We start from the raw sequence: 25824 nt of genomic DNA on the forward strand, positions 1-25824 counted from the left end.
GGCCCTGGTCATCTCTAGGCTTGACTACTGCAATGCCCTTCTGGCTGGACTCCCAGCATGTGCGACCAAACCCCTACAGATGATCCAGAATGCTGCAGCTCGTCTTGTCTTCAACGAGCCCAAGAGGGCCCACGTCACTCCTCTGTTCATCTCTCTGCACTGGCTACCTCTAGCTGCTCGCATCAAGTTCAAGGCACTGACGCTTGCTTACAGAACTATCACAGGCTCAGCTCCCTCCTACTTTCACTCACTCCTACGAGTCTACATCCCTACCAGACACCTACGATCGGTCAACGAGCGACGTCTCGTGGTTCCATCACAGAAAGCCACAAAATCACTTTCCAGAACATTCTCATTCACAGTTCCATGCTGGTGGAACGCTCTCCCCACCCTCATCCGGAATGCAGAATCCCTGACAACATTCAAAAAACAGCTGAAAACCAATCTCTTCCGTGAGCACTTAACCTTATAGAAAAAAAAAAAAAAAGAAAAAAAAATCCTTTCCCTTTGAAACATCACTTATCAGGCTTATGCTACTCTGAATAATACCTGAACTTCGTATTTTGAGCACTTCCTGCGTTGTTGTTGCTTTTGCCTCTTTATGATGACTCGCTGAACTTAGTCCTAATTTGTAAGTCGCTTTGGATAAGGGCGTCTGCTAAATGACTAAATGTAAATGTAAATGTAAAAACACAAAAATTCTCTACAAACCGCCCACGATGTAGAAAAAAAAGTGCTCAGCAATGAAGGGGTGAAACTCTAAAACATCAATAGTGAAAAACATAACATAATTAATATATATATATATATATATATATATATATATATATATATATATATATATATATATATTAAAATTAGTAAAATAATAATTAATACAATGTTTAAAAATAATAATAATATAAATAATAATAAGCTGTGATAAAGCATTACTGTTTATTTTTCGTAATTGTTTATTGAATTGTAATGTTACCTGTAACAAAATGCTTTCTCTGTATTCAGGTTTGACAGTAGTAATAAAGCCAAAACGTGTACACTTCACATCAAATTTATTTAAACATTTTTGATAAACCTTGGCAAAAAGTTTTATTTGAGAATATCTAAAAAAAATACATTCAAATCCTCATCTTAAAAGTAAGTAATTTGGTCCAAAAACAACTAGAGAATTCACAAGCCTCTCCAAAGAGAGCTATACAGGCATCTAGTGGTAAACCCATGCAATAACATGTTTTATTTGTTTTATCTATCAACAGATGGCGCTAATCTGACTTAAAAAAATGGATTTAAAAGGCCTAGTCTCTATATTAATCTGAAATACTGCAATAAATGAAGAAATATGTTTAAAAAATTTGAAAAATATTACAGTCTCTCAAATGTCCCTGCTTCAACTCACATTTGTAATAGGTTCCTTGATTTCTTCAGCTTGGAGATTGAGTGTATTCGTAAATGCATTATCACTACTCCTCCATCTGTTTCTTCTTTAAATACTTCAGATTTTTCTGGTATCTCTCTCTCTCAAATTTCTCTACACTATACGTTCATTCTCTTAGCAATGAGGTTTCACAAATGAAAGCTGCCACTTCCATTGTTGATCCTTTACCGACTTGTCTGTTTCAGTCATGTTTTGCTTCTTTGTCCTGTTGTTTTGAGGATTATAAATGACTCCCTGTGCTCTGGTGTTGTGCCGGCAGCGTTTAAACTAGCTGCTGTAACCCCTGTACCTAAAAAAGCTAACAAAGACTTTGATAATCTTAATAACTTCATTCCCATTTCCAATTCCTTCCCTTGCTAAACTTTTAGAGTGAATTGTTGCTTCTCAATTGCACTCTCATCTTAAACAATCTTTTTGAGCCCTTTCAATCTGATTTCCATGAATTCCACAACACTGAATGCTTTGTTAATTGCTTTGGATTCTGGCTGTCTGGATTTTGATCCTTCTTGATCTCAGTGCCGCTTTTTACACAGTAGATCACTCTTTAAATCAACCGCTTGGAAACTGTCTTTGGTGTTTCTGATACTGCACTAAACTGGTTTAAGTCATACCTTTCAGATCGAAAGCAGTTTGTTGCTATGGATGAATGCAGGTCTGAGGTTGGTGTGGTGAAATCTTGTGTTTCTCGAGGATCACTTTTGGGTCCTTCACTCTTTTGCATCTACATTTTTCCACTCGGTCAGCTTTTAAGATCACTTGGTCTTAACTTTCAATTTTACGCAAATGATACTCAGATTTACATACATTCAAAACCTGATGATAATGTGGCTGTTGCCTTTCTGTCTCAATGTATTTCTGAGATAAAAAAAATAAATAATAATCTAAACAGTGACAAGACTGAGGTTTTCTTATTGGTTCACCCCACCAGCTACGTAAAGCTGGGTCTTTAACTTTAAATGTGGATGGCTCTAATTTAGTTTGTTCAAAATTCTGCCGCCAGAATCCTGACTAGGACCAGGACTATATAGGGATCACATCACTCCTATTTTGTAATCCTTACACTGGCCAGGTTTCGTGTTGATTTTAAAATGACTTACTTATAAGGCTTTGCATGGCCTGGCTCCTCAATATTTGTCAGAACTTTTAATCCCATACATCCCAACGCGTGATCTCTGCTCCTCCGAAGCTGGTCTTTTAACTGTCCCGCCAACTCGTTTAAGATCTATGGGCGATAGGGCTTTCTCTTCATTTGCTCCAAAACTATGGGGCTCTCTGCCCTCTGAGATTAGGCAAGCGGAATAAGTGTTTTTAAAGCGTTCCTCAAAACATACTTTTTTTAGCCTAGCTTTTATTTGATTTATTTGATTACTTTAACTATTTTTTTTCTATACCATTTTCTTATGGAACTCTTTTGATAAAAAAAAAATTGTATATTTGAATGTACTTCTCTTTTATGAATGCTTTCCTTTTATATTGTTGTATTTCTCTTTTCTTATTTTTGTGTAAATGTAATATTATTGTAAATGTGTAAAAATGTAGCTTTTAAAGGCGCTATAAAAAATTTAGTTTATTATTATTATAACATTGATCATGAGACTGTGATGCTGTTTTAATCAATATTTACTCATATGTGTATTAATACAGGAAAACCTGTTGTGAAGGTGAAGCCATATCAGCGTGTGTTCAGAGGAGAGAGAGTCACTCTCACATGTGACATACAGGGAGGAGGAGACATTCAGTGGAGATACAGCTGGATTAGAGATGGAGACACTGTCTATCCATATACAACAACAGCATATTACAGTTTCACAGCTGATGTGTATGACAGTGGTAAATACAGGTGTAGAGGAGAGAGATCAGGCTCACACACAGACTTCAGTGATGCTGTTACACTGACTGTATCAGGTGAGTCTTCATATTCACGTCTGTTTAATGATCATTTAAAATCCATATTTCAACACTTATGATCTTCTGTATCAGCCACATCTGTTCTTATAAGCAATTCACTTTTAGTCATGATTGTATTCAGATGTCTTGTGTGTGTTGCACATTTTTATCAGGATATTTTTTAAAACATCATGTAAATTGTGACTTTCCAGTGTTATTGGCGTCTCCATCTTTGAGATTTACTTTAGTCACTGTCGCTATGGTTACAGGATATATTTACTAATAGAAAAGATGAGTTTTGTGCTGAAGTCAGAGAGAATGACGTGACTCACAGATAATGATGTTAAATGAGTTCATGAAGTCTTCAGATAGTCTGATGAAGTTGATTCAGACTCAGTATCTCCTCATATGAGCTTGTAGTTGGAGATCTTCATCTCTCCTTCAGGAGCTTCATTCTGCTTTCTATGGCGAGTCAGAGGTGTTTGTCTGAGATCGTGACGGAGCCAGAGCCTCAAAACAACTGACATGACAAAACTAATGACAGTACAACAGCAAAACACAACTAATACTAGGAAATATGAGATAAAATCATCTATAAACTATATAGTGTGAGAAATGTTAGTCTGCCCCGACTCAGCTTCCACTTCAAGATATGTATTAGAATATGTTTCTTCCCTAAAAGAGCTTAATTATCATAGAGACGATTCCTCCTGATCTCAGTAATATGTAAACACCACCGGAGTGAAACTCTATCACTTCTAGTGTGAAACGGCAGTGTGACGTCGAGAATAATCCTGTGTTCAGAAGATACATGAAGGATACATGGAGTTCCCGTCTCAAACAATATCAAAGATGTGGGAACGGAAGACTTTCACTTTCATTGTTTTCCTCAATTTACTTTTAAGACAAAACTTCATTTACATGTAGAGCTGGAAGAAGAATGTAATTCAGTATATAATGTTTGAGCAGAGATTATTCAGGGTTTATTCTGACTCTGATGAACGCAGGGGCTTTAATGCACTTTGTCAATGTTGCTGCAATAAAACTTCATAATTGAGATCTTCAACATCCTCAAAACATTTACAAAATGTAATTCTTTTACTTTTTCCCTGAAAGAGATGTTTGAGTCAGTTTGTGTTTCTGTCTTTCTTCTCAGATTCCCCCACATCTACAGTGACTGTGACACCAGACAGTCCTGTATTCACTGGAGAAACAGTCAATCTGAAGTGTGTGATAAACTCTGATCACAGTAACTGGAGATATGAGTGGTATAAAGACAGAGTAATATTACAGACGTCTGATCGTTACACTGTAAACAGAGACACTCTCACTATCAGAGGAGCTACTGAGTCTGATCAGGGTCAGTACTGGTGTAAAGGACAGATCGATGGAAGACCAAACTCATCAACATCAAGCTCTGCTGTTTCTCTCTCTGTGAAGGGTGAGTTCAACATCATTGTCCTCTTAAACTCTCTCTACATGATCATGATCACACAACCAATCTAGACACTGCAGGGTCACATGACCCACAGGTGGGATGTTTGCCATTATATATTTTAAACAATAATATTTTAGTAAAAACCTAAAGTAATATTGACAAACTATATATAATCTGAAAGCTTGCTGACTGAGGAATCAATTGGAGGAAATGCAGGTGCCCTTATATGGTCATTAACAGAGCTTGGCTGACATCTAGTGAAAAGGTTTGGTACTGCGCCCAAACTAAATCTCACTGAAAGCTCATTTTTTGAGATATCAGCCTAAAATTTGGAACACAACTTGGCTTTGATTTTCTTGCAGTTTTAAAGTAAAACCTGTTTTGTAAAAATATATATTTTATATAAATATTTATATTTTTTACATTATATATTTTCATAAACTCAAACTTCTATAAAAAAATGTGTCTGTTTCACTTTCATAATTTTCACTTCTACAATAATCTTCCAAATGTCTTCTTTAAAGGGGTCATATAATGGTACATGCACTTTTACAAGTTGATTGCACTGAAATGTCTGTTGGCAGTGCCTGTACACAACAATCCTATCATGATAAAAATCCATCCAGTGGTTTTGTTTTAATCTCCTTATATGTTTGACCATCTCTGAAATCAAGCCGTTCGATATTGTGACGTCATAAGATCGTACGCCCCTCCCGCTATTGTGATTGACAGCCGTGTTTCAACACAAGACCCGCCCTGAGCAAGCTGTGACAGCCGTCGTCATAGTAGTCCGCCATTGTTGATATGCTGGAGTAGAATGGCGTCTAAGCGATTGTGGTGTTCTGTTCTTAGATGTAATAAGGAACACAGCAGTCATTTGGATGTTCCTAAATCCGAGCCGTTGAAGAAGCAGTGGCTGAGTTTTGTTTTTGAAGCGATATGCCCAGGGACGCGGGAAGTGGGGGTGCTGGGGGTGCTGCAGCACCCCCTGTTTTCACAGAATTGTAAATGCAATGCATATGTTAGTTCATTAAAATGTATTCATTTTTAGCATTTAGTCATTTATTTGTAATAAACACTTTAAGTGGGCTATTTAAAAATTGTTATATATGTTAAATAATGTTTTTAAAACATAAGCGCAGAGTGTAGGTGTGTGTGTGTCGAAAGAATTTGTCCGCAGCTGCAAAAAAAAAAAAAAAAACAGTCAAAAACCCCACTGTTAGTGTTTTGTAAGGAACAGGCAAATATGTAAAATATAGCAGGAGACATTTTAATTGTTTACTAATAAAACAGTTTTTTTTTTATGTCAGTGTGGGCTATAGCCACGAAGTTGACGAATCGCGATCTTCGCAGCGCCAGAGAGAAATGCACATTTCATACGAATTAGGCCTACATAAGCAGCGCAGTCTGTTTTCTTTCGTTTTGAAATGTTCTGCTTAAAAGTAGACATTTCAAGCTATCTATATGTCTCAGGTCTGTGATGCGATAGGCTACCTTATAGGCCTACGCTGAGTTTCGGTTCATTATGAGACGAGCTCCAGGTTCGCCAGCGCCTCCGTGTCCTGATAATCTATTTTCTAATAGCCTTCTTATTTATTAAAACCAGACAATTTTTTTGATGAAACATCGATTAAAATTAAGATACAATTAATACAAAACGAAATTAAATTTAAAGACAGGCTTTGTGCTTTCAGTTTGAGGTCTCTGTGAAAGTTTTAAAACATTCGTTTAGTGCCGCTTTAGAGCGCTCACGTCCGTAGCTGAGAACTGTCTGTAACATGTTTTTTTCTTTTTTTTTGTGAAATAGTCCAGTGCGACTTAAGCTATAGGCCTATATGTTTTTTCTTCCTCGTGACGCATTTTTTGACTGATATGCGACTCTGGAGCGACTTATAAAATAGGCTACGGTAAGTTATTTATTATTTTTGTGCAAATGTCCCATACAGTCCCATCCTTTAAGGATTCATTTATGTCCCGTTGACCGGTCCATTGCGTTACGAATAAAAGCAGAATCAATAAAGTAAAAAAGGTGATGTGCAGTCAGGTTTAAGTGTGTGCTATTTGAACAAGTGTTCTCACTGACAGTGGCGGATTTAGCAAATCGGGGGCCCAAGGCGAAGGTAGGTAGGCTATGGGCCCCTCCCCATCCAATCTTTAAAAGAGAACGAAAGAAATATGTACCGACTGAATGGTGGATAGGCAGGTAAAGCTAATCTACGGGGAAGTAAAAGTTAGAGAGGAGAAAAAAACGTTTCCTTTAAACCCTGCATACACTTCTTTACTCCTAAACAGAAACATGTTACAATGTTTACATGGTACAATTTCCGGTGAGCTATGTTTTTTTGTTTTGTTTTTTTTGTGACAAATTTCACCATTTCAATTTAATTCTTGTGATTTGATTCAATATTGACTCATTTGGGTAAATATTAGGTAATGTTTCACAAGATAGGTGTTACTTTTTCTCAAAAAAAAAAAAAAGCCCTATTGGCTGGTATAATTTAAGGTTAAAATAAGTAATATAGTACACATATTTAGCCAAATACTCTCTATTGCTCTTTTTTTCTAGCCAATTAAATGGCTTTCCTGAGGTAAATGTTATGTGACGATTGTTCTCCAGCTGTTTTACCTCTTTCCGCGGTTGAAAAACACTTATTAATCGATATTATGAATGAGGAATATACATTTCGGTAAGTTATACTGTATCTTTCAACATTGTTAATTCGTGTTTATTTACTATTAGCTAGAGATGATCAGTTCACGTGCCGCTATAGGAATCTGTCACGTCACATTAAAACGGCAAAACGGTATTTATTGTTTGAATTTCGTAATAGAATTGACAGAATCTGAGAGCTGAGATTTTTTTAAATATCATGATTCATAAGTAAACTTCTCAGTTTTGTCTGTCGATCTCCGTGTCCTCTTTGCTTCACGATTTTTCTGTGCGTTGGACGTTGTTGTTCCTGATCTGTAAGTCACCAACAGTAGCCGTAAAAAAGTTTGTCATCTTTGGCAGCGTTCCCAAATACTTATCAGAGTCTTTTCACTTTTTTCTTTTATTTGAGCCGCTTGGGTAACTTCGAAACTTAAAATGTTCGCGTTTAGACTCGTCTTGCTCTGTTTGTGTATTTCCCAGTCCTCCTGTTACTGCGTGTTGTTTATCTTTCGCGCCGCGCACCTTTACGGACTTTTTTGCTTTCCTCCCGCTTCTTCCTTTTTTCAGCACCGCTTGGGTAGCTAGCTTCGCTTCATTTTTACTCTGTCTACTACTCTGTACACTCTGTCTGTCACTCTGTACACTCTGTTTGTCAATCACTTATTTTTCTCCGTCAGTTTTTTGGCACAGCCTTACACTTTCGCAGATGCGCAGTAAGTGAGATAATGGAATAGTCCAATGTAGTGAGGCGGGGGGCCCCCTCCTGTCTGCGACACTAATGATTTGATGCCATTTTTCGTAAATGGAGTTTTAGGAATATATAAATAAAAAAATAATTTAAAAAAAGCATAAATTAATAGGGCATTTTGGGGGCCCCTAGGTAGCTCGGGGCCCAAGGCAATTGCCGACCTTTGCCTAATGGTAAAGTCCGCCCCTGCTCACTGATACGTTTGTTGTGATACGCGGAGATTTGACGAGTTTTATAGTCTTGATATTGTTTCTCATTCAAAAGTGGTGACGCCCCCCCCCCAAAAAAAAAATCAGCACCCCCAACCTAAAACCTCTTCCCGCGCCCCTGGATATGCCCAAAGGATTGACGCGGGGATTCCCTCACGGGGATTCCCCACGATCGTCTGTGCTTTCATGTTTGCACAAATCATTTCACACCAGACAGCTTCACAAACGAGAAAAAACGGATCGGTACCAACGTGTTCCTGCTGAACCTCCAGAAGATGTGAGTGTAATGTTTTATTAACCTTTATATTAGTAGGCTATTTATATTAATCTTTGCGAAATTTGCAAACCTTGCTGCAGGCTTCACGATGAATGCGTCTAAGGTTTACACTCAGGGTACATTACAGCATGTTTTCTATGTACGACGTTCTCAATATAATTCATAATCCCACGTTTATAACGAATAACACGTGGTTATTGTGTTAGATACGGTCAGAGAATGTCTAATACGGTGTACCCACAGAACAGAGGGGCGGGGTGAGCAAAGCTCATTATCATTTAAAGACACATGCACTGAAACGGCGTGCTGAAAACAGAGCTGTTTTTGACCAGGTAAAATTAGTGTTTTCTTACAATACTAATGAGAATTTTTAATTAAAGTATATTACAAACTTTTAATTTAGACCCTAAAGAATCATATTAGCTTGTACAAAAATGGCATTATATGACCCCTTTAAAACAAGAGCAGTCATAGGTCTATATTCCAAAACATTCTTGAATTACAACTATTTAAGTTTAGATAGTGATGTTCATGTCTCTGTGATAAAAGAAGGGTGACAGTGAAGGGGTGATGTGGAGCTCAACTCTTCTCTTATGCACTTCTGTATCAGCCACATCTGTTCCAATAAGAGGACTGAAGCAATTATTTTAGTAATTTAAATGCTCATTTATTTGAGTCTTGAGGATCTGAATCTGTTGTTGTTCTCCTGCAGATCTAAAGCCGAAGCCTGAACTCACATCAGATCCTGCAGGAGCTGCACTGACTGGAAACACAGTGACTTTGACCTGTCACATGGATCCGTCCACTGGAAACTGGGACTCTTACTGGTACAAACACACACTGAACCCTGAGACAGAGAAGACAGAAACACACTCCTACAGCCTGAAGATTGATTCAGTGTCTGATGGAGGCCAGTACTGGTGTAGAGCTGGAAGAGGGAAACCAGTCTATTACACACAATACAGTGATGCACTGTGGGTAAATGTTACAGGTGAGAGAAACTGTAGTGTGTGATGCAACAAATACAGATCAGAGACAATATCTACACAACTTCTGAAACTATAAAGGCAATAATCTGTGTTTGTACAGTGTTTCCTAAAGCTGTGCTGACGGTACAACCTGATGAACGAGTGTTTAGAGGAGAAACAGTCACTCTCAGATGTGATATAAAGTGGGGAGGAGACACTGAGTGGACATACAGATGGGAAATAGAGGGAACCAACAACCAATATAAAAACACTGTCAGCCGAACCTCAACACAAGAGTTGAACATCAGCAGTGTTGATCTCTCTCACAGCGGTAAATACACCTGTACAGGACAGATACACACTCAAAGCTCTCAGCGCAGTGATGCTGTTACACTGACTGTCTCAGGTGAGTGTGTGTTTGTTGTGATCAGCTTCTCCATCAGTTTCTCTACGGCTCTGTAACTCGTGATGTTTTGTTCAGCTGAAGCTCAGGCATCAGTGCGAGTGTCTCCACAGCCGTGGCTGACTGAAGGAGAATCAGTGACTCTGATCTGTGAGGTTTCAGGCTCCTCTAAAGGCTGGACGTTCAGCTGGTTCAGAGATCATGATCATCTGTCAGACAGCAGCAGAGGAGCTGGAGGATCTTACACTCTCAGTCCTGCTGCTCTACAGCACACAGGAGTTTATACGTGCAGAGCAGAGAGAGGACGACCAGCCTATTACACACACAACAGCAGCTCACAGACACTGTGGATCACTGGTGAGGGTTTATGCTTGTGCTCATCCGGATCTGTGTTTCACTGCAGTCTCTGTGCTGTCAGTTTTGATTGAGATTTTCCTCTTTTCAGGAGTTTCTGCTTCAGTGTCTCTGGTCATCAATCCCAGCAGAAGTCAACACTTCTCATCTGACTCTCTCTCTCTGAGCTGTGAGGATCAGAGTAACTCTGCTGGATGGACAGTGAGAAGATACACAGACAAAGACACACAAACTTGTGCAAAACAAACAGGATCTGGATGTGTAATGGACTCTCTCAGCACATCTGACACTGGAGTGTACTGGTGTGAGTCTGAATCTGGAGAGAAACGCCATCCTCGAAACATCACTGTACATGGTGAGTCCAATCACTCTTACAACTATAAAACATAATAAATAAAAATCTGTTCAAGATTAATAATGAATATAATTGAGAATTCAGTTGTTTGTCAGTTGATTATTCATAACTGAAAATATCAGATATTTTACAGCACACTGAATATCAATAGTTTAAATCTATAATAAAGTTTTGGATCAGTATTATGTACAAATTTATGTTTTGGAAAATTGTTTACCGAGGCTGCATTTATTTGATCAAAAATGTATATTCTGTAATATTATAATTTAAAATAACTGTTGTGAAAATGTGAATATATTTTCAAATGTAATTTATTCCTGATCAAAGCTGAATTCTCAGCATCATTACTCCAGTCTTCAGTGTCACATGATCCTTCAGAAATCATTCTAATATGATGATTTGATGCTCAAGAAACATTTATGATTATTATCAATGTTGAAATCAGTTGTGCTGCTTCATATTTTTGTGAAAGGAGATCAAACAATTATTTGTTGAATATAAAGTTTAAAGAACATCAGTTATTTGAAATGTAAATCTTTTGTAACATTATAAATGTCTTTTTTTGATCAATGCGTCACATTTGATAATGCATCCTTGCTGAATAAAAGTATCAGTTTCTCAGATTAACGGTAGTGAACATTTTGACCCTCCAGATCTTATTAATAATTGAAGTATGGCTCTGATTAATACAGCCGGTATCGTCACTAGCATCTGTTGATGTATTTCTTGTGTTTGTAGACGGTGAGGTGATTCTGGAGAGTTCTGTTGATCCTGTGATTGAGGGAGAGACTCTGACTCTACACTGTTTACATCGATCTACAAACTCCCCGATCCTCAGCGCTGATTTCTATAAAGACGGATCACTGATCCAGAATCAGACGACAGGAGAGATGAGCATCACTACTGTCTCAAAGTCACATGAGGGTTTCTACTACTGTAAAACAGAGAGAGGACAGTCACTCCACAGCTGGATCTCAGTCAGAGTCAGAGGTCAGTGATGATCAGTGATGATATTATTGTATATGATCTGTAACGACAATGACTATGACATGCGGTCACATGCTGTTCAAATTAGTAAATCCTGATCTCCAAACACATCCTTCGTTGTCTCCTTAGACAACGAGTTTGTTCATGGCGCCTCTAAGTCTGCTTGAACGGTCAAAATGGCATCTTTGTGGCTCCCCAGAGGGACATTTGAGTCACATAGGGAACCCTGTTTTGGAGAATCCCCTCTAAAACCCCCATTTCAGCCTGGACTCCCTGTGACTTTACAGCCTCATGACATTCCAACACACACACATACACATACACACACACACACACACACACACACACACACACACACACACACACACACACACACACACACACACACAAACATCCTTTGTGTTTAACTAAACATCCTTTAATGTATGTAACTCAGACTTGTATCTGAACTTCCTGTATGCATGTGTGATTAATGTTGTTTTGATCATATAGTTATGATCTTCGAGTGTTTGGCTCTGAAATGTATTTCTGAAGAATGTTCTCCCAGTAGAATCGCATCCCGTAACCCGAGTTCATTGGCAGGTCATAAAAGTTGACCACCAAGCTCATCCAGCCCTATGCAAAGGAGACCACGGGTGCGCAACATTCCAACGCACACACACAAACACACTCTGGACTTTGAAACAGAAACCCCCTACAGAAAAGGACTTTTACCCATAAAGTCACTCTTAACTGTACTAAAAATATCCCTTTTTGTGTTAAGAGGTGTGTGTAAACCATAGGGAAGCATATATGTCCTATTGTAACATTAATAGAACTGCAAATGCCTATACTAATGCATAATAATGTATCTTTGCATTGCTACAACGTCTATATTCTATTTTTGATATCTCTGTAATCCTCTCCAGCTAACGGAGTTGAATTCCGATTTTATACAGTTCATATGTCTGGAGAAAAATCCTCTCAAGTTAAAGTCAATCATGACTCATTCGAGTGGGCGTGTCTAACCGGACAAAGGAATCTTCCCGCTCGAAAAATCTCGACAGATGATTTGCCCTTCACGCAAAAGGAGGCGTACACGGGATTCCCTCAAAAGACGGGACTCGCCTGTTACTCTCTCTCTCAACTCTCATCCCTGATCTCTCACCCTTCCTCCTCTTCTCCCCGGCGCAGCGCTTCTCCAAGGAACATCTGAAGGAGGCCCTGGCCTTCTCTATCGAACGAACACATGTTCGAGTCGTAGCTGCGTCCTTTGCAACCAAGATTTGCAACCTCTCCCTGCCCGGGATATGAATCTGAACTTTCTCGGTAACGTTACATTCAGTGAGCCTTTTTAAGCTTCCCGCGACACCGGAAGACACAGCAGAAACAGGACACCATCCTCGCTTCCTGCCTTAGCCTCAGCCTCAATCTTGCAAGTAGGCTATATTGATTCCTATAAAAGCTGTTCCAGGTGTCTCGTGAACTTAGGTTTCTGTATGTAATAATTACTAGCTTTTCCCTTCTCTCTATATCTTTCTTTCTTTCATTTCATTTCATTCTGATCACGCTATGTTTTATGTTTTGGTTCGGTTAAATGTTTGTTTGTTTATTGTTTGCATTTTTACGTACGTTTATATCTGTAGCTTATATAATCTCTAGTGTGTGCCATTTTATTAATAAACCCATTTATACTTTTAATTGTCTCTGTGTTTGAAAACCCACCTTATAAGTCAATGAAACTAAAAGATCTAAGCTACAAAGCTCGATATTGTAGACTACATTTAGTAGTTCTTAATTCATAAACTCAGAAAGTTTGATGTTCGTGGCCAGAAGATAAAACTTTCTTGGAGTTTGTAAAGGGATACCCCCTTCTTAACTGTGATAATCTTACATTTATTCGCTGGACGAATGACTGATGACCAAACCAGTTACAGAACAAGGTAATCTCGACAATTGATCAAATAAATGTACATGCGATTTCTGAATTATTATGACCATGAGTTATAATTATTAATATTTCCAAAATTCCCTATATCCTTGAGCTAATTCACATTTACCCAGAGTCATTTACGTTACAGATCATACAGTATCACGTCACTCACGGACAGATCTGTGTGTTTGTCATGTTCTTCAGTCTCAACAGCTTCATCTTCTCTTCTGGTCATTGGTGTGTCTGTAGGATAGAGTGTTTGCTTGTTGTTCTTCATCTCACTGGTTCTGCTGTGGAGACACAAACACAAGAAAGGTGTGGAGCAGTTCATCACATGTTATGAATTAATAAACCACATGAACATCAAAAAATAGAAAATACAGTTTCTGAAGCCTAGACAGCCACTGCATGTTTATTAATAAATGAGCAGTTAATTAATGTAAACAGAAAATATGTGAGTGACAAAACTCTTAAAGTGACCCTAATGATCATTGTGTCTTTTATAGATCAGCACTGTAATCCTGGGTACAGACCAAAATATTTTATATATCTTATAAGATTTTCAAAATATGATAGACCACAAACATGAGGACAAAAACTCCTAGATTTAACCGTTTTGCTCCTATAGTGTGTGGTGTGCCATGATGTGTGTGATGTATTGTATGCTTGCAAGTTTTGCATTTGAGACAGTAGAGATTCCGTAGTTAAGGGTGCTGAGAATGTTGGGAAATATTCGGGGGCGCGCGTTTGCGCAGATAAAAAACTCAGAGTAAAGTTGTGGTCAGAAGACAGACATTCCGTCTCACGTGTTTTCTTTTGAATAGATACATCACAATGTGACAAAGACAGCACACCACACACAAACAGATTTTCAACCAGAGTCTCGACTGTGAACACAGGAAATCTTACGAGACTTCAGAATAAGCATGGCGGACGATATGCAGGAAGAAATTGCGATGATAGTGTTTGGAATGATTTTGTTGTTGGAACAACAATACTTGTACCTCCAACAATACCTCCATCTCTGCTGTCCACATCAATTTCACTTTGTGCTGCGCCATGACTGCGTTTGTTATGCTTCTGTCTTCCATCATCTCGCTTTCTGATTGGAAATTTCCATTTCCATTTCGTTTCACGTGATAATCTCCAGAGCGTGCGCGCGTTTGTCCTCGGAGTTCCCCCCACACATCAGGATTCCTGATCGTAAATATTAAACATGTTGAATATTTACGATTCGCGATCGGGGCGGCTCCGACGTTCTTCCGAGCAGGTTCGGACACTCTTAACACACCTCACACCAAGGGAAAATCGGATAAGATAATCTGTAGAACCATCAAGATAATCGGGACATAGCTAGGATTGTCGGAAGGGGGGAATCAGCCCAAAATCAGCCCGATTATCTTTTGGTGTGTACCCAGCATTACATTCAACAGACTGTCAGAGTCTGAGTCTGTTTTCTCATTTTGTATTGTTTAAAGCTGCAGTCCGTAACTTTTGGCGCTCTAGCGGTTAATAAACATAACTGCATGTGTCTTACGGAAGAACGTTGTAGCCAGAGCTACTTTTCTCTGTTCATGTCTATGACGAGTCACGCAGGTACTGGGCTACTCCGCAGTGGTACGACCCAAACCAGTATAAAATAGTCCAAATACAAATACTTATTATAGGTGTACCGTGTTGATTCAGGTTAAGACAAAAACACGTTTCGGAAAATGGATTCATGATGTACTCGCCTATCATATAAATTTCGCCTATCACAAAAAAAAAAAAAGAGACTGCAGCTTTAATATTTGATGTCAATGTGTTGGTTGTTGTTATTTCTCCAAGTTATTCTCCTGTGTGTTGTGTTTAATATTAGATTAAAAGTCAGTTTGAATATCTCCTTCATTGTGCGCTTCTTCACAGCCGCCTACATGTGACAGAATGCAAGACCACAACAAAAACTCAATAATAAAGAGGGCTGAGGATCATCTCTTCACCATCCGTCAAAACGGACGTTCTCTCGAGCAGTGTGTGGAGGAGTTTGGGGAATTTGGTGAGTTGGAGCAATAATATGCTCAATGCCTGCTTTCGGATGGGACTGGATGAGGAGGTTATTCCTGTTTCCTGGTCATTGTTATTTACCCTTAGTCGATTCCATTAATTTCGTCCTCTGTCTAAATGGTTTGGATTTTGTGGTGGTTGAAGTCAAAGAGGACAATACAAAACCTCATCCAGTTCCATCCCGAATCCAGCTCACCCCGAACCTGCGACCAAACCCTCCACACCCTTCCATTCCATTGTGAGAAATTCTCGAATTTGTTCCAGTGAGTGAAATTCCTGAGTCTGTTCCATTGTGAGAAATTACAGAATCTGTTCCAGTGAGTGAAATTCCCAAATCCGTTCCAGTGAGTGAAATTCCCCAGTCTGTTCCATTGAGTAAAATTCCACAGTTCGCCCTTTCTGTCTACCCTGGTGGGATCAAAGGGGTGGTCATTTCCATTTGTGTTGCTGCTGTTGTGTGTTTGGGCCACACACACATCCACTCCAGCCCCTGAGCCCAGTCCATTGTCTGCTCCAGTCCCTAAGCACAGTGCAGATTTTATTTCTGATATGTGAAATTGGAATTTCAACTAGTAAGTAATAAATTATTGATATCAACAAATTCAATTTGAATGGCAGCCTATGGTGACATTTAACTAGTGAACATACAATTACAGATTTCAAGGATATTTTTTACTAGTTGAAATTCAATTCTTAATATCAAGAATTACAATTTTTACTGTTGGAAATGTAATTCCTGATACAAAAAAATTGCCATTGTTACAAGTAGAAATCTAATTCCTGATATCTAGAATTCATATCCTGGGAATGAATAAGAGTCAAAACGTCTTGCCATAAAGCACATACTCAGAGAGACTTTCATGGAGTTATGCTTCTTGTGTTGATAGATTTGACAATGTGCGTACATATACCATAGACTGTAAAAAAAAGATGGACAACGCCCCTTAGCTCTCTTCCTTTGGTGAGAAGTGAAGCCACCAGTGTCCCGATATGGCGCTGACATCTTGGGACCTGAGTCTGCGCAGTAGCGATCTCGGGACCAGACCTGCGCAGTAGTGAGCCGGAAGTAAAGCCGCGAAATCAAGGCCCCGCCCTCACTCTCGCAGAATCAATCGCAAGCACGCGCTCCTGCACTTTTTTAAATGAATTATAGAAATTTAGATATTAAATTTAAAGCTCCAATCTCCTCAGTCTTCCGAAGATCCTGAAAAAAAGTCTGTTGGTGCTCCAGTAACTACTTCGCTCAGAGAACCTGTCAATCACAGCTGTCAATCATGACGTCACACCACCGCATTAAATAACTAACTAAAAACAAACTAATTTAAAAAAAAAAAAAAAACACTTGAACTTACATCAGCGTGATAAAAACTACAGTAAATAACAGAAACCATCTTTGGAAAAAAGTTACTTGAAGTGTAATTTAATTGTTTAGTTGGTTAAATAACATGGGGAGGCGGGGTTTATGACCTATACTAGGACCAGTCACCGGGGGCGATCAATACGCTTTGGCTTCACTTTTCAGGGCTTGTGCGGCACGCTTAACATATACAAGTGAGTAATCTTTGTTCAGTTATAACTCATAAGAGTTTCAAGTATTACTATGTTAAAATATGTAATTTGATATATATTTTTTGTGCTGTTGTGCTGCACGCATTTCCTTATGGACTACTTGCACATTCTACTTGTACAACTCTACATATTTGAGACCGCAGATTATTAGGCTACTATGTTTTATGGCTGTCAGTTGATTAAAACAGTTAATCATGTCCATGATTAAAACAGTGAATCATCTGAGTTAACATGAATTATCTTGAACCTGCATTTTTTTTTTTTTTTTTATAAATATTTTCTTTCCAATTGTGCATTGTGAAAATATTTCCCCACAAACCTGCAGAAGTCCAGTGCTCGTCTTCCTATTAACAGTGTTTTTCCTGTTACTGATCATATTTCATACCTGTTGATTTTACAATGAATTTGACGGAAAAAAAAATATTGCTTGTGTGCGCTGGTGCTCTTATTCCAGTCTTTTAAAATAGTTCAATGAATGAATGCATGGTAGGCCTACATGCCTTAAATAAATCTAACTGTTAAATAATTCATCTTAAAAAGCAGCGCACACAGCATAGAGAATAACAGTCAGCAACTTTTAATATTAATTAAGAATTTTGGGCATCAAAATGTAAATTAGCTACATACGTTTAAATGATTGACAATGAAAAATTTCACAGGATAAAATATTTAATTCAATTAATAAAGGGTCATATTCATCAGGTCACACACTTCAGCATCAGGGTCACAATTTAGAGGAGCACAGACACCTTTTGGTGAAATAATCACGCATGTTTACCAGCTGCTGCTTTCTCAGATTGGATTATGTTGAATTAAAACGTCATGTTCCGTTGAGTTTGGACAATTCTTTACACCGTAATCAGATTATCTATTTTATTTCTGACAACGTCCAGATTTTTTAATCTTTGTACTATTTCTACTAGTTGTACTATTTCAAAACAGAATTGCGTCATGAAGCTCAGCAAGTAGTCCATTGCATCTCTGTGTTTAGCTGAAGCAAATACATGTAATCTATGGTTCAATGTCTATCTGTGATCATATAATTTTAATTTCTATGTAACATGAGTATGCAGGATCTATATTCTCCCTGTGCAATTGCTTCGATTGAGATCACGTGTCAGAGAACGTGACCATTTTATGTTAAGTGATTTATGCTTGAATATCTGAAATATTAAAGGTCCCATTCCATGGATTATTTTTATTATTTTATAATGTTTCCAGGGGTGCCCTTATAATGTTAGTATGTTTTTTAGATCAAAAATTGTTATAATTTAGAAATAAAAGGTATATTTCCTAGCCTGATTTCATTCCCTGTTTTGAACACTCTGTTTGAAGGGGCGTGTCTGCTGTGAGACTTCAGTGTAAACGCCCTCTGCTGTGATTGGCTGACATGCTTGCATATGAAATATCTGGCATTACATGTGGAACTATCTGGAAAACTTTTACTATTACAGCTATTATACGTTTTTACTATTACAGCTATCTGGATTAACGAATCGTGAGAAGTTTTTTAAGTATTTAGATCTATTCCCATCACATAAAAGGTTGCAGTGATTATGAGCATTGAGCAGATGACAGCCTGTTGATCGCGTGAAAGATCTTATCATTGCAACGCAGTTTCTGCACTCTCACTAATGATTTCACCAATGCTAACATGAGGCATATAAATACAGTAAGAGCTTCGTTGTGCAGTGTAACAGCGTCATTGATTTCATAACAAATTTTGGCAAGTGTCAGATAAACTCGCGCTGTGTGATTGACAGCTTGGGCGATTGGAAAGGGATTGTTCTTTGATCGCTTTCTGTATATTAATCACAGTTTAAGTAAGATTATTTTCATCCTACTAAGAGAAACGATGTAAAGGGTGATCGCTACTTCCATATTAAATCACTACTTACCGCTTGCTGGAATATAGTTGAAATTGCCCCCTTCGTCAGTATGAAACGCTGAGAGAAGCCTGCTTGATATTATCCCAGGTTAGAAAAACAGTCCGTGGTGAAAAGGACAGAGCAAACTAACAACTTCGAATTAAACTTTTGCGGTATCCGATTATAGATAAACATCAACCACGTCTGTTGACATTTCGCCATCAATACGCCTGTGTTCCTGTGGGCGGAGGTTACGGTTCTAGTGACATCATTAAAGAAGGAAGTAGAGGGGTGTAGTCCAATCGAGCCGTTTTTTGTAGTCAACTTCTGTTAAATAAAATATCTCGCTTGGCATTGAACTTTGAGCTTTATAATTTTACAGATATTATTTATACTCTAACAACAACATTACACACTAACTAAAGTTTGAAACATGGGATCACATAGAACGGGACCTTTAAGTAATTGCATGTATCTTATCACTAATAGTTGTATTTAGTGAATACTATGAGCCATATTTGATTACTTTGGATGGTGCAATGGACAACACGATAGTATTACAATGCTTATGTTCTTCTGTGCATAGGCCTATAACCATATGAACAATGATTTCTTGAATCTGTAATAAACATAATAATAATAAAATAATAAAAAAACAGTTCAGGGGGATTTTCAGTGTATTTACTGTGACTAAACTTTATAAAAACGTATCACAACCAACATTCATTGAAATCTTTAATGCATTTTGACTTCGCAGTGCATTATAAACAGGGTGTTGTTATTTAAACAATATTCCATTCTTGAGGACTTTTAGCGTCTTTAACATCCAATCAGCAAACTGGATGTGAGCCGTTAAATCATCATAGATAGGCCAAATGTAGCACAGACTGTAGCTGGTATTTGGCCTTGATATGGCCATGGCTTTAGAATTGAAGGGAATTTTATTTTGGGCCATTATTTGTATTGTGGTACGGCCCAGATGACCGAACATAACTGAGGATCATATGTGGCTTGGCTTTTGGTCTGTCAGTCCACATGTGGGCCACATAAGGGCTGACAACAGAACTCGACAATTCAAGAATTAAAGGTTCACTTATGGGCCACATTTGTTAAGATTATTTGTCTCACAAATAGTTATGGCACTGTTTTGGTTTAGTTCTACTAAAAAGGAAGTGGGCCGGCAAACACGATCTAATCTGGTCCACTCTTCAACTGTTTACTTGGGCCAGATCTATGCCAAAGGAAATTTGATGAGATGAGGAAAACATGAGTTTTGTGCTTTTAAGTTATTTTATTAGGGGAGAGGAAAGTAAGATAGAGGAGAAAACGGTTCCCTTTCGAGTCTGCCTCTCGACACTGCGTCATAGAAAGGGGTCTCTATGGGGGTTATCCCCTCCTTCCTCAAATCTACTGAAGCCTTATGAAATCTTACGGGAGTGAAACTGCCCGCCAATGGCGTTCAAGAGCGCAAAATAGAGGTGAACGCCATTGCCTCAGAATCTCTCAGGGACTATATGGGGAGGCTGCAGACCTGGAGCCGGTAGATCTACGCCCCTAGCAGTTTTACGCCCCTGGCAGTTTTACGCCCCTGCTGTTCCTGATGCGTCCAGTAGGGGGATATGCTGCGAAATAACACCATTAAATCGATGCTCAAAACTTACACAATAATAACCGTCCAGTTCATAGATTTTGCCCGAATTTGTGGTTTTTGTTCATTTAAATATTAAACGTTTTAGTATAAATCTGCACTGCACTATGGATTAAAAAATCTCTAGATATTAGGTTGGGCTTCACTCAGCCTATACAGAAGACTATTTGTTTTCATGAATTAAAAAATAACACACATAGTTGGATCAGATGACAAGTAATGATATATGACCTACTATAGAATAGTTAATTGAATATTGAATACATTAATATTGAATAAATAGTAATAATAATAATACTAATTAATAATAATAGAATATTCACTGTATGTTTTTATACAGGAGACTGAGTGAAATATGTTGTTGTGAATTTATATGAAGTTACAATTAGATATTAAACATATTTAGCCCATTAGACATACAGCACTGTGTAATCATGTGGATTCTCGATTAAATATCTGCTGTATTCACTTAGTCATCATACAGCTACAAAACAGTGTCCTACATAGCATTTTATGAAGACAAACACAATTTATCCCTTTTCTAAAATTCCAAGGGCCATTTATAAGAAAGAGACAATATTTTTGTTCACAAAAACATTATTTATCAACACCATTTATGAATTATGATGACTCCCCTATGGCTTGCCACTCTGCTTTAACTGTTTTTCTATCCTCCTGTCAAAGTGCTTCTGCTCACTGATAAAAAATAAAAATAAAATTAAACAAACAAATGTAAAAAGGACATCCATGGTGAATTTGATTTTGTCAAATTCAAAAGCAGCAGGACTCACTGTTAAAATTTGTATAAAATTCCTGAATCCTTAATTTTTTATCACAGTTGCTTTTGTACATTTCATCATTATTCATTATATCAATTCATTTTTTCCTTCATTAGTGAAATTCTAAATACACCTCCGCAATTCATCAATTCAGGACACATTTACAAAATAAAGTGTAATAGAAATGTATATTGAAAACATGCTTAACAGTTTATGACAACTAGTCAGCCATTTTGCATTTAATGACTTATGCAAGGAACTAATGCCTAGATGTTTTTCAGTATGACAATTCAACAGAGAAATAGTATAATAGGCCTATATTTTGATCAACAAGACATAAAGAGTTGATAATGTAGGAAACAGCAGACAGTTGTACATTATGAATTGCATGAATGTACCAAAGCATTTGCAATTTGTATAAAATGAGAAATTGCTTTTATGATGTGCACAAGTGAAAGATGATGTGATTTCAGGTGTGATCTGAGAAATGCACCAAAGCAACTGAGATAAACTATAATACTTATTGGAGACCCTGCAGAATCACTGACTCCATGAGTCACAGACCACATAAAAGAAAGTGTTACGAGAACACAAACTGCCTTTTTAATTTGCATTTCATGTGTGTATTTCATAAAAAAAAAGCTAAACTTTAAAAAAATATAAAAAGGACATCCATGGTGAATTTGATCTATAAGTGTGTGTGTGTGTGTGTGTGTGTGTGTGTGTGTGTGTGTGTGTGTGTGTGTGTGTGTGTGTGTGTGTGTGTGTGTGTGTGTGTGTGTGTGTGTGTGTGTACTTGGCAAAGACAGAGTATGATAAATCCCACTTTAAGTGCACACAGCCTACATTTTAATCCAGATCAGTACGCTATTTTAAGAAAAATGTATATTTAGATATAAATGAGATAGTTAGATCATCTCATTTTATAAGAAACAACTCAAACCAGAAAGTAAAGGAGTCTTACCAGAAGAGGCAAGATAAAGACGGGCAACAAAAGAACATTCAAAAGAAAATTAATTTTGAAAGTGAGTAGAGAAGACTAGGGGCAGCTAAATTTACACGTGGTAAGCTATAACTTATAAATTTAAGCCAGACAGAACATCAACCTGACCGTCCAGAACTTTTTGTCTCTCGAAATAAATGATAGACCTATCCATTGATATAAAGAAATGAATTGATAACTACCTAGCTCTATCAAGCTATTCGTTTATAAATAATAAATGTTGCATCATTGCTAAACAACAATAACTTTAGCGGATTATTTATTATACCTCAATCAATTCGTGTCAATGTACAGCCTCCCCCTACTGGACGCATCAGGAACAGCAGGGGCGTAAAACTGCCAGGGGCGTAAAACTGCTTGGGGCGTAGATCTACCGGCTCCAGGTCTGCAGCCTCCCCCTACTCCTCAGGGAACCGAGGTTACATTAGGGAACTGGAGACGTTTCTCAAGGCCCGTGCACACCCGTGCAATTTAACTTTTTTTTAAAATAAAATAAATAAAATAAAAAAAGAGTAATAATAAAAATAAACACCTTGGGTTGTTTTTTGGGGGGTTTTTTTTGGTTTGATGCACCGCGTTAAAAACTGGCCGACCAATGAGATTGCCGTTTTTGTTCACGTGCCTGGAGCCAGCACCACCTTGTGTACCGTGGTATTTCTGTTTCAATAAAAAAAAATGAAAAACGTCTAAAAAAAACGCTGGTGATAAGCGAGCGATAATCGTCCCGGTGTGCACGAGGCTTTATGCTAGCTTAGTGTCCAGAAACAAGATTCCGGTGTCTATGAGGTGTATTTTTATGAGGTGTATTTTGTGCCACTGCTTAGCTAACAATGCAGCCAATCATGTCGATCGTCACTTACCTTGCCTTGAACAGACGCTGTGATCAGTGATGTGACACGTGAGAAGATAAGAAGTGCAACACTCTTGTCACCCCCCTTCATGCGTGAGAAAGCTACGGAAGAAGCCATGGGAGAAGCTATGTGACGTCTGCGCAGTGTTGCCTGCTGTAACTTTTGCCAGTTTGATGTGTGAAGTGCAACGGCATGGAGTGCTGTTAATTAGCTACTGTATTTTTGTTTTGTTTTGAGCAAAAATTATAATAATAAAAACAGTATGTTTTCAAATATTTTGACATTGACTGATGAGAAGATGATGACAGATGAGAAGATCTTGGTGCTGTGTAATATCCTTGCAGCACTAACATTAGGCTATTATTTAATAACATTTATCATATACACCTGCTGGCTACGCTCATAATTTTTTTTTTTTTTTACATTTAGGCCTATAGATACACTGCACATTACTTTCTAAATCTGCCATTGCAATAATCAAATGTTGACTAGTTGGAGGATACAACTGAAGTTTAAGGTAAGAAGAACAAATGTGTTACATGTAGTCACACGTAAACGGCACGTTGGGAATGCGATCGGTTACTCGCACTTCCGACTGGTCGCCATGAGGTAACAACACGTAGGCCTATGTATTCAGAACTTATTATCTTATGAAAATGATCAATAATTACATTTTGACTCATTGTTTGTATGAGGCAGACATGAAAATCAACGAACCTTACTTACAAAGTAAATAATTTACAGATTCAGCTGATTAGGGCCTAAATGATAATGATAATTTAGTAATTTTATTAAAATTCAGTCAGTAAAGAGATTTCTCTTTAGTTTTTAACATTGTTAATCATGCTTAGATTGTATCCACTTGTATTAGTTTGTAGTTATTGTTAATATTATGTATTCATTTTTTTATTCATGTCTTTAATATATAGCCTAGCCTAGCCTAATCAACTTACAAGTGAGGAACATTTCAAGACCAATTTGTCCTAAAAAAGGCAATAAATTGGCATGGATCGCGGAAGTGAGGGCTGGTTTATTTTACGGTTACGTTACCTTTGAGGTCTGGTACAATTTTGTCATACACAAATACATAGGCTATAGGCTCGCATGCACGATTAATCAATAAAAGATAGCTATTTCTGTGTTGCAAACGTTAGGCTAAATAATAAAGAAAGTATTGGGATACAAGTTTATGGTCCGGATATAAACACTGATGTTGCGGCAGCCGCGATCAAAATGAGTAAATTACCTTTGAAACTAATGTTACACTTCAAATAAAGATTTTATTACATTGTTATGCCAGTAGGTGGCGACCAGTTCTCTATTCTTCTGTTCTTCCGTCTGTCTGGTGGTCAGGAGAGGGAGACAGATGCTGTGTCCCAGTTTGCCTGAATTTTTGTGAATAAAAAGTACATACTTTTGAGTGTGTAGACAAAGAGTAGGCAAGCTTTGGGACACAATACTTCGTCATCTTAACGGACAGATCTGTCGCGTGCATCCTGACACCATAAACTGCCCTGTCAATCGTCTTGTCAAAGTTAAAAAACTTCATTCAATCTAAATTTATTTCCTACTTTTTCGGAGAGAAATGTAGTAGCACGTTCATCTGCCAGTGGGTCTTTCATGGAGACTGTCCTCATGTGTTTACAATTTGAATATAATGATGCATTTAAATGTTAATGGCTAAACAGAAGTTCACAATGCTGCTGCAGATGCAATATAATATAGACAACATTGAATAAATACATTTTTGTCAGGTTAGATACTGAAAATTAATCACTCAAACCTGTAGAAATGTCTGTAGTTTTTTTTAACACTTTTCACTCGTTTGTAGTTCTAACTGAATCCTCATCCAACGCGCGATGGGTTGTGGGCAATATTAGCCATTAGAGTGCGCATCTGCACTTCGGATTCTGACAGGAAAAAGTAGACCAACCGGGTATCTTTGGAACACTCAGTTTAACAATACGATTTGGGATGTACTAATTCTATTTTCGAAGCAATGAGTTCCTTGGCTGCGTCCTAAACCGCATACTTCCCTACTATATAGTAGGGAAAAGCAGTAGGCGAGTGAATAAGTATGTACGCATCCTTAGTATCCATAAAAGAGTAGGCGAGAATTGGGTGACGATTTACATAAACCATATACATCTCAAATACGCTTATTTTAAATGTCTCTTAACATCTGACAGGACAATCGTTGATAAGTATCGCAGATGAGCGTATCACAACATGAAATAGACATCTGAGTGAGGTATAGCATGGGTTTGCATACATCATAATATAAGATACAAAGGGGAGAAAAGCACAATGACGAGGTTAAATATCTTTGAATAATTCATCATAATATATAAAAAAAATCAATTTTTTGTTTTCTCTTTATAAGCCTGAGGGATAAAACGAGTGTTTAATTCAACAAGAAAAAGAGGAAAACAATGGAGAT

General features: G+C 37.8%; 1 protein-coding gene across 1 annotated transcript in view; it reads left to right on the forward strand.

The window, feature by feature from the left end:
- Positions 1-25824, forward strand: part of LOC309493192 (obscurin-like) — a 404602-nt gene that overhangs the window by 24771 nt on the left and 354007 nt on the right. Inside the window, exon 6 of the mRNA XM_082162312.1 lies at positions 3077-3337. Coding sequence (XP_082018438.1) covers positions 3077-3337 — 261 coding nt within the window. The remainder of the gene's footprint in view (positions 1-3076; positions 3338-25824) is intronic.

Source organism: Leuciscus leuciscus (assembly GCF_965113295.1).
Source record: "Leuciscus leuciscus genome assembly, chromosome: 2".
In the NCBI taxonomy this organism is placed as follows: Eukaryota; Metazoa; Chordata; class Actinopteri; order Cypriniformes; family Leuciscidae; genus Leuciscus; species Leuciscus leuciscus.